Source organism: Nycticebus coucang, chromosome 23 (assembly GCF_027406575.1).
Source record: "Nycticebus coucang isolate mNycCou1 chromosome 23, mNycCou1.pri, whole genome shotgun sequence".
NCBI classification, from domain to species: domain Eukaryota; kingdom Metazoa; phylum Chordata; class Mammalia; order Primates; family Lorisidae; genus Nycticebus; species Nycticebus coucang.
The window spans coordinates 11,832,001-11,842,528 of record NC_069802.1 but is presented as its reverse complement, the minus strand read 5'-3'; the positions used below and the strand labels follow the sequence as shown (position 1 = coordinate 11,842,528).

The following is a 10,528-nucleotide window of genomic DNA, read 5'->3' as shown; positions in this document are numbered from 1 at the left end:
AAAAAAAGCCAATTGAAGCAAAGTTATCAAAAATTTTTAAGCGAATCTATAATGTAGTAATGTATGTGCTTCCTAATTAAATAACAAGATGTAATGGCGGGTCTGATAATTATCATGATTTCAAACTAATGATGAGTGTAAGTGATATGTTTAGATTTATAACTTCAAAAACGCTAACATGAAATGAAGATATATTTCCACTGGTGACAAAGTCACAGGTACTGACAACGACTATTATAGCTATGTTGCCGATGTTTGTCATTGAAGAAAATGCTAAATTTTAGGTAAAGGTTAATGAAAATAGATATGTACTTTTCCCCTGTCTCCCATGAAACCCTGTCCATGATCCCAAGGTTAAGAACCCCTTTATTAAGCCAAAGCTAACACAAACTAAAATGTCCACTGTGGCAATAGGGGACATGGTCATAGACTGTATCCAGAGAATCCTGCCTATTGCCCTAATGAGGTCACAGGTCTTTGCACTATACTTTTCTTTCCAACATGGAAATACTATTGGGTGAAGACATTTAGTCATTATTTATCCACAGAGATTTGTGAACAGCCACTGTGGGATCAAGGCTGGGAAATGAAAGCGTCAGGTGGTCATTTGCGCCATCCGTCTGCGGTGATGGTGATAAATGGGCCTCAGGTTGACATCTCTTCCTGACATCCATTCCTTTCCACCAGCCAATGTTCTGCACTTCATAAATGTAACTATTTTTTCCTTTTTTCCCCTTTCACATGGCACGTCCCTGGCTACTGCTTGTCTTGTTCACATATCAGAAAGAGACTGTGAGCTGCAAAAATGTTGCCTTGCAGAAAACATTCTTCCTCCTCCTGGAGATCACAAAGCCTGCTTCCTTCCAGGCCTTGGGCTCCCTTCTGAGTCCAGCTGGGGTTCCCATCCCAGTGCTGCTCCTACCATTGCCCTTTCCAGCCTTCACCTACCTACCAGAGTCTTTGTGAAAATCTGGGTCTGATAATGTGTAACTCTATGGGCTAAAATTAATTCTTCCTCTCCATGGGCTAGCCGGGCATGGTAGCTCACACCTGCAATCCCAGCACTCTGGGAGGCCAAAGCAGGTGGATTGCCTGAGCTCAAGAGTTTGAGACCAGCCTGAACAAGAGCAAGACCTCTCCTCAAAAAAATAGGCAGGCATTGTGGTGGGCTCCTTTAGTCCCAGCTACTCAAGAGGTAGAGACAAGAGAATCACTTGTGCCCAAGAGATTGAGGTTGCTGTGTCATGGCACTCTACCAAGGGCGACAAAGTAAGACTCTGTCTCAAAAATAATACATGAGCTCTGAGGCCCAAGGGCTCGTGGACTCTTCCAGGCCTTGGTTTCTTCATAAGAGAAAAACAGAAAGAATACTTTTCTCACAGGGTAGTCATGAGGACAAAATGCATTAAACCTCGTAAGCTTAAAATCGTGCCTGGCATATAGTGAGCGCTCAGTAAATGTTAGTATGTATGCCTTAGCCAGTTCTAGTCTGTTCCTATCCACCCTCAGCAAAGTTCTCTAGGCCCAACTTTTACAGAGTCACTCACGCTCTGTATTCCTGAAAGCACTGACTTAAGTGACACCTGAGGGCTCTTTTTTAATCATCTAAAGCCTGAACAAGAGGCATCAAGAAAAGATCCAGGAGTTACGTCATCATCATCATATCTGATATTTGCAGAAAATATACAGCTGTGCCAAACACTCATATATTATTTTATTTACCCTCCCTAAAAACCCGACTCTCTGCATTATTACACACATATATGATAAATAAATCAGGCTCACTGGGATTAAATTATTCTCCACCCAAGGTGACGTAGATCCCTTCCCTGAATTGAGACCTGTCTCCATCTAGCCATACGCTGTCTTCCTAAAAATCATGTGTGGTCACAAAGAATTATCTGGGGTGAGTGATAGACAGCTGCTGTCTGCTGGGCAGTCTGCTTCTCTCTAAAACCACTCTCCAGTTCTCTGCACTTGGCCATTTTAAAGGAGACTTGGCTTAGGGGTGGCCATCTGGCACCAGCTCAGCAGGTTTTGTGAAGTCACATGTGGTCCCAGAGTTGCCAGGAAAAAGGATGCCTTGATGAGCCAAAATGCAAATTCCTCAGGAGAGGAAAAGTGAAAGTGAGCTTGTTCACACTGTGCAGGGCTCCAAGGAAATGACATAGTGCGGGAGACACAGTGTCCTGCCACTGGGCTCCATCGTATTACAGGGACATTATTTTGCATTTGAAAATAATCTTGCCTCCCAGCAGTTTACTCCTCTTGGCAGTAGGAGAAGCAGAGGTGACCCAAATTAAAAAGAAGGTAATATTCAAAACACTGAAAGCTGGCGCCACTTAGACGTTTACACTGAAATCCTCTGGGAAGCAGGGATGGTGGGAATGGGGGACGGAGGTGGGGGCAGCATGGTTTGTCACCAATCCCCAGAGTTTTCCTTTTCCTAGAGACAAGTCATTCTAAGTAGATCAAACCCAGGAGAAGGCAATTTGGGGCTCTTCATCCAGTTTATTCACAGCTGAAAAGATGTCTAGGGCCTTCACTGGGGTTTCCAAAACCTCTTCTTTGGCTAGAATTTCCTCCCCTTTTTTTCCTCTCTCTCTCCTCTTTCTCTCTCCACTTCTTTTTTTCTCTCTGCTGATCCTGCCTTCCACAGAATGCCCCCCTGCCCCTACAGAGACTCACCTTGTGGGTCGGCCTCAAAGCCTAAGGGAATGGGGCTTTTCCTCCGGGCCATTTCAAGGCTGGGTTCCTAGATCTTGAATTCTTTTTAGTTAATAACTTCTTGCCCTTCTTTTTGTCTCTCTCAGACTTTCTAAGCTATATTTACAACCAAGAACTGAAGCCTAAGGGATCTGAAAATTGCTGGCATTTTAGACGGACACAATTAATGGCATTGTTTATAGACAATGTTGTCTTGGAAAATTTACTGAGGGGTATTTAGAGACAGAATTTTTAAAGACTATTTAAAAGTCTTTTAGAAAGATAATTAGAAACTTGATATGACCCAAAGCTTAGAGATTTATGAATGAACCTGCCTGCTCAAATGCAAGTCAGATTTGGATGCTTGAGGTGAGAAGCCCTGAGAAATTGAAACCGAATCAGCTGCTAATCTTCAGATCATAGGAGGCAGACCATGGCTTCCTTTCAAATGAAGGGAACTGAATTATTTATCAACAATGCCCAACCAGAGAGGTACACACTGTATAAGGTAAGTACCAGAAGTTCATACTGGCTTCTGCTTGAAGAAAGTGACCCAAACAGTCCAAGGAGGAGGTAGGATTCCATCTTGGGACTGTGGGTGAGGAACCCTCCCCTCCAAGAATATCATTTAAGCTGTAGAACCCTTCCCCCCACCTGTTCCCAATGTAGTCCCAATTCTGGAACTTTCCTGTTTGGGTTTCTTATAGTGTAGTTTAATAGTTTTCATATACTTTACAAAAGTACTGCTGGACACCACCCCCAGAGTTTCTGATTCAGAAGGTCTAGGGTGGGCCCCAATAATTCATGTCTAACAAATCTCCAGGGGATACTGCTGCTACTGAACCAGGAGCCACACTCTGGGATCAGACTGCTAGGGTGGGAAGACTGGCTCTGTCACCCACCAGCGGGGACTCTCCAATAGGTTAAGTCCATTGCTGCCCTCAAACACTAGGAGGACGGGAGGATTAGCCTATCCCGGCTTGGTCTTGTTTTGAAGGGCAGAAGGAATAACGCGTGGCAGGCACAGCCGGTCCCGTGCAGTGCTGCTCAGTTCCAGTTGTTGATATTACTTCTCCCAACACACCTATGCTGCAGCACTGCTCTCCAGCGGAAGGTCTGGCTCCACACTGTCCTGGTCTAATTGCCCACGCTGAGATCCCCGAGTGTTTGGGGTGCCAGCAGCCTGCAAGGGTTTAGGGAAGCTGGGTTGCCCAGACCTCCCCGATGCTGCCATTCTGAAGGCACCTGCACCTGCAGAATCCTCACTTTCATTCCAGACCACCTCAAAGACCCTAATTCAAATCCTGTCTCCACTGCCACCTAATCCACTGGGCTGCAGCCTCACAATAGATGTGAACACTTTTCATCAGCTCCTGGGTTCTTTTGCACCCAGAGTAAGTAGGGAACAAATAAACACAAACTGGTAGCCTCCCGACTGCCATCCTCAGCACTAAATTTTATATTTGGCTGAATCTGGCACACCCCAACCCCCCAACCTAGATTTCCAGAGACAAGGGGGCTTCTTGCTATATAATAAGATTTCCTTTGCACTCCCTTATCATTTTTAACTTTAAAAAATGCCAACCCAGCCCGGGCGTGGTGGCTCACGCCTGTAGTCCCAGCGCTGTGGGAGGCCGAGGCGGGTGAATTGTCTGAGCTCAGAGGTTCGAGACCAGTATGAGCAATAGTGAGCCAGAGTAAGACCCCCGTCTCTACTAACATCAGAAAAAAAAAAAAAGTGGGACAGAGCATGGCCAGAGGAAGAAGAAAATGAACAACAAAAAAGAGTACTTCAAACGAAGAAGAATGAACAAGCAAGCTGAAATTAAAAATTAAAAAAAATGCCAACCCAGGGCAGCGCCTGTGGCTCAAGGAGTAGTGTGCTGGCCCCATATACTGGAGGTGGCGGAGGTGGCGGAGGTGGCAGAGGTGGCGGGTTCAAACCCAGACCCAGCCAAAACTGCAAAAAAAAAAAAAAAAAAAAAAGCCAACCCAACAAAGCTGAATGAAGAAAAAGTCAAAAGAGTTCATTTGCTAGACTTGCTTTTTGTTTTTATTATCAACAATCAAATTAATGGTACACTCTTGGAAAACTATATGCACATGTAGAAATATTTCCCTTTTAAATAGAAGCATTCATTATAACACATATAAATAAATTCGAAAATCTGAAACATAAGTTATGACAATTATGTCCACAAACATAGTCCAGAAAGAACAACAACAACAAAAAAAGAAATCAGACAGACATGCACCTGATAACAAAAATATATACCATTGTTGGAACTGTGGTCTCTCTAAACACAAAGGATTGAACCCGTGAGAACCTTATACGCCATAAGACACGCCATAGACTACAAGAAGAGAAACCAGGGTACGGTCACAGAGAGGAGACGTCTGTACTGAGAGTAACACGATACAATTGAGTCACAGAACACGGTTGTAATAAGACACCGAAAAGTTAAAGCCTCAACATTCAACTAATATCTATAGCTTGTGCCTTTTAAAATAAAAACAAAAAAACAAATCCCAACAGAGATGTCTAAACTGCGGGAAGAATGGAATCCTCCATACAGTCCAACCACCGCACAGGGTCAGAGTCCAGTTCGGATCGTTCAAACAGAAATGGAAACCCAGACCCTTCTGCAAACTCGTGCGCGCGCCTCCGCCTCGCTGGGTAGAGGTCTCTGCTGCCTGTAGGTCAGCGGACTGCGATCGACTCCAATCCAAAGCAACGCCAAAACGTTCAGTAAAAGCTGGTGGAAGAAGAAATTCCCGGTGCGGGTGGCAGGAAGCGGGTAAGGAAAGTTGCGCAATATAAGAGACAGTTTGCAGAGTCTGTGGATGAAAAGGCTTCTCGTGGAAAGGGCATCTTTCAGGGCCGACAGGCTGCAAAGGTTTGGGGATGGGAGCTGCAGCTGTGTGGGGTTCAGATGCGCTAACGGCGGGATGGTGTTTGGCGAGGTGGGTCAGGCGAGTGGCCGCGCACGAAAGTCACTTTGGCTGCCGGGACAGTCTGAGCCAGTCGCCGCCGCAGTGACCTGAACCCAAGGACACGAGAGAGGAAGAGGGGACTGGAAAGGCGTCCCTACTGTCCTCGGAAGAGGAGCTCCAAAGCAGTCCATGCTGTCAGGAGGGAGCGATTTTAGGGGTTCACGATGGAGCCCTCAGATAGCGGCCAGCTGCAGCTTCTCCCTTTCCCCCCTTTTACTTTGTCTTTAATTTTTTTTCCTTGTATTTTTTTAAAAACCTTTCTGGATTGTTGGGTTCTTTTCTTATGGTTGCCGCCTTCCGAATTTTTACTTATTTATTTGTGTCTTTCTGTCTTTTTTCTAAGCAAGTCACTGAGTTGGTTGTGCCCCCCATCTCTCCCTGCCACCTGCTCGGGCCGCAGCCACACGTTCCCCGAGACAGACACCCCGACACGCGGAGCCCCTGAGCGCCCCAGTTCAGCGCGCTGCGCGCACCCCGGGTCGGCAGGCGGAGCCCTGGCCCCTGTGCGCCGCCGGGGAAGGTGCGAAGCCAGGGAAGTTGGGTGTTTCTGTTTTGTTTCGTTTTGCTTGTGGGTTGAGGAAGAGGGGAAGAGTGGGGTTGAAATGGGGGCGACGCTGTTTTCTCTTTATTCTGATCGCGATTACTTTAGGCCCTTGATGAAAAGGCCAGGGCAGCAGCGACAACAATGGCCTGGCGCTCCAGCCGCCGCCGCCGCCTCAGGATCCAAATCAGAACATAGTGCTCTTCACTAAGGCGGCTTTGGCACCGTTGGGTCTTTGGAGCGAAGATAGGACGCTGGCGAAGGGGCCTCCGAGCGAATCCGGGATGGAGGTGATGGGCCCGGGGCCGGGAGCCCAGCCTTGTCCGGGGCCCCCGGCCGCAGCCAGGCCTCCGGCCGCCGCCGCCGCCGCAGCCGCAGCAGCCGCCGCAGCTGCCGCCGCCGCCGCCGCGCCGCTCTTGCCGGGCTCGCCTCCCGGGCCCCCGGGCCCCGCCGCGCCCGGAGCTCCCGCTGGGCTGGGCCCGCCGCCGCCGCCGCCGCTGGCCCCGCAGCTGGGGGTGGGGTTGGGGTTGGGCCCCGGGCCCCCGGTGCTGTCCGGGTCGGTGCTCTTGGCCTCTTTGCTCTCGTCGTCCCGGGAGGAGTCAGACTTTTTGCCGGAGGAGCCGTTCTTGGCCGCGGCCGCCGCGGCCGCCGCTGCGCGCTCCTGCTTTCGAAACTTGGCGCGGCGGTTCTGGAACCACACCTGGCCCCAAAGGGGAGGAGAGGCGATGAAGCAGGGAGAGAAAGGAGGAAGTGGGGGAGAAAAGCATCAGTTTGGGTGGCCTGTGTTGCATTTCAACTTGTTTTTAACACCTGGTCTCTTCCACGTGCTGTGATCACCAGCGCTCATCCTCCCCACCAAGGCAACACCTCCTTGTTACTAAAGCATCTTCGGAGAAACTTTCTTAGCGAGAGTTGAGCATGCCAGGGTAAGAGTGGCTTGCAGAAGAGGTCGCAGGTCCCAGAAAGACCCGAAATTGGAAGCCCTTATGTTGGTGGGGTTTTGCTCAGTCTGCTCCTTGAGAAACTCCCAAGTTTGCCATCCACCCTCAGGCATCAAGTCCAAAGTTAAACCCTAATTGGTAGGGGGAGGTGGGGGCCTCAGGGTTTTACAGCCGGCTGCCCATTCCTGGCCTTTGCCCTGGAGAACCTGTGCACGCCCCCTCCAACCGGGCTCACGGGGAGAGGCTCAGGGACCAGCTCCGGCGCACACCTGTGTCCCTAACGGGTCAGAGTAAGCCGTGCTTCTTGACCTTAGTAGAGTCACAGCCTTTCTGCAAATCTTACACAAATCATAGTTCCCAGGAAAATGCACTTATACGCCTTGGGGTCACGTTAAAAACACTTGATTTAGGAGGCATTTGGTAAAGAAAACAAAAACAAACGAACTTATTATGCGGGGGTCAAAGTGTGCACCCCTCCTCCCACAGGGCACTTCCGTCCCCGAAATGCTTCGATCACTCACATCCCAAGACTCCCCAGGCCTCTGCTGGGGGGGGGGGAACACTTTGCTGGGAATGAACTGACCAGAGCACGCGCCCTAACTAACCCTGCCTGGCGCACACCCACACCGACCCTGGGTCCCTGCGCCCCGGGGCCTTCTCCGGAAAGGACCGGGGCCTGGGAACTTCACCACCGGCCGCTCACACCGACCCTTCCCGGTACCCGTGCGGCGGAGCCGGGTCAGTACCTGCACTCGTGCCTCGGTGAGGTCGATCTTCAGAGCCAGCTCCTCCCGGGTGTAGATGTCAGGGTAGTGAGTCTCGGCGAAGACCCTCTCCAGCTCTTTGAGCTGCGCGCTGGTGAACGTGGTGCGGATGCGCCGCTGCTTGCGCTTCTCGTTGAGGCCGCCGTGGTCAGTGAAGAGTTTGTAAGGAACTAGAGTAGGGGACGGCAGAGGACACAGAACGTGAGCGAAACGGGCAGCACAGCGCCGGCCGAGAAGCCCGAATGTGGGGACGCCAAGGTCAGGTCGCCCGGAGCGGCTACCAACACACCCGCGTGAGAGTAGCCGAAAGAAGCTGCTGAGGAAACCCGAGCAAGTTAGTTCTACGCGGAAACAGGGGCCCAAACTTCGGACTTTGGTGGGAACCTTTCTGGCACAAGCGCCTTTGAGTGGGTTGAAACCGCGCGCTGGAGATGGACTTTGGCCCGCGACACCGGGCAGTGCGTTCAGTAGGAAAAAATCTAGAGAGGAGAAACATCCGAAAACATCAGCCGGAATATCACCGAGCCGGGAAAAGGTCACCCAACACTCCCACTGTTGGAACTTGTCAATTCTCAGAAGTTGACCCGGCCCTAAAGTTGGGGAGGAAGTGCTGCAAAAAAAATAATAAATTAAAGAAACGATCATAAAAATGACCAGCCAAAGAGGTGTGAGCCGTTGTCGGTCCTTAAAAAAAGAGACACTGCCAGTAATGAGCTTTACTCTTTGTTATTTAATTATTTTCTAAGCTTTACGTCTCATCGCAAAGTAAATAAATTATGCCTATCATTTTGGCAGCTTAAGATAATTTTGTTGGCGGTTCGGGTGTGACTAGGATAGTGTAACCCTGTAAGTGAATTACCCCTCCCTGCAATCGCTTCTAACGTGATAAATTCTTTCATTTGTGTAAGCAAATTTCGTTTGGTAAATACTAAACACATTTCCATTTTCAAATGCAATCAAGGCTTCCTATATACGAGCGGAAAGGCGGCTTCCTCCGCGGAGAAAGCTGGCGGTCCTTACCTGCGGCGTACGGGCTGCTCTGGTGGTCCCTGAGGGTACCGAGGCTGCAGGATCCCGGCGTGAGGGACGGGCAGCCGGACGTGGCCCCAAAAGTGGTCCTTATCGGGTTATACTGGAAACCACTGGCCTGGCTGCAGGAACTGAAGTCAGCATAGGCTGAAGCCAGGCTCGAGGTGTCCATCCCAGCCATACAGGACTCGTAGGCAGAGGAATTGAGGTAAGAATATTCCATTTTATACATTGAAAAGGTTCTGGATGGCTCGGCCAAGTGGAAAAATGAAATAAAAGATGGACGTGGAGAAGGTGGCTGGAGTGGGGAGATGTGCACAGCTCAACGCCTGCCTCCAAACTGGCCTCCTTACTACCAGCAGAGCCTAGTTTTATGAAAAAGCCTCCTATGAGATGCCTTGTCTGAGGTCTCTAGAGCATATAGTCCTCATAATAAACTTGGCTCTTTCCACTTGGACAATAGCAAAGCGGTTGGTCTTATTGCTGGCGCTTTTTACATGACAATAACTCATCCGTCTATTGGGCTGGCACTGGGGAACTGAGCTGTCCAACCTCCCTATCATTGATTCCTGCATCTCTAATTAGAATTTAATACCACACCATTACGCACTGCGCCCCTGATCCTCCCTTCTAACCAGCTCCCTGCCCTTTAATTCAATCACACTACTTGGAAATAATGAAAGTTGGGTGACGATTCTCCCTGATCCAATTTCCCCGAGCTTTTAAGCCTTTTTAACTGATCATATACCTTAGGCATAAATTGAGATAGTGTGTGCGTTTTCCCCCTGCTTAGTCCTCTTTTTTTCTCCCCACCCCTCGGTTAGGGAGAAGAAACCTTGATGTCATAGAAAACCTGTTTTGTAAGAGTGTTACACGCTCAATTTAACAACAAGCCTACCCCCCGAAGTGCATGAAATGTTATAAAGGACGGGACATTGGCAAGACCCAGGCACCCTGTAACGTAGAGTAAGTGGGCCGAGGGGGTTTATGTGAACGATAAGCGGATTTCTTTAAAATACACCTGGTAGAGAGGGTTAAAAAAAAAAACAAAACAGAGAGCATCTTATAAATTGCATTTCTCCTCCTGGCGGTTTGATGGGCTTTCCAGGGTATACAAGATACGCAGCCGCTAAAAAACAAAAAAAGGAGTAAAGCTCTTGAATGTAAAAACATCTGGAGTCTCAACCTATGGGGATTTTTTTTGCTCTCAGTTCTGTGTCTGTTTGCATCGGTGCAAGATTTGCATTTGGTTGGTTTGGAAGTTGCGTGCGGTTGTTGGTTTTAATTACGCCACACTGGCAAGTGGGCATGAAGTGTACCAAATGTGTCTCCTGACCGGCTCTCTTTGGCGCTTTCCCCTCTCTCTTTTGCCTCCGCTTTTTTCAGCCCCCACAGACCCAGGGCTTCTAAAAGAGGATCGTTGTCTTTTGCCCCTTAGGTTTTCAGACTTTAGTGAGCGAAATCCTCCCCGTTTAAGTGCCCAGGCAAGGGGTCCAGGGCGGGCACCCTTATCATCCGATTCCTCGGTCTTTTGGGCGCAGACAAAGAAGCCA

General features: G+C 49.2%; 1 protein-coding gene across 1 annotated transcript; it reads right to left on the bottom strand.

Moving 5' to 3' along the window:
• Nucleotides 1-6,302: 6,302 nt before the first annotated feature.
• On the bottom strand, nt 6,303-9,290 carry PHOX2B (paired like homeobox 2B). The gene is made up of 3 exons (XM_053577809.1): nt 8,967-9,290; nt 7,929-8,116; nt 6,303-6,941 (listed from the first exon to the last, which is right to left on the bottom strand). Exons 1-3 carry the CDS (start codon nt 9,205-9,207, stop codon nt 6,429-6,431), a joined length of 942 nt encoding a protein of 313 aa, XP_053433784.1. The 5' UTR covers nt 9,208-9,290; the 3' UTR covers nt 6,303-6,428.
• Between the last annotated feature and the right edge of the window lie 1,238 nt (nt 9,291-10,528).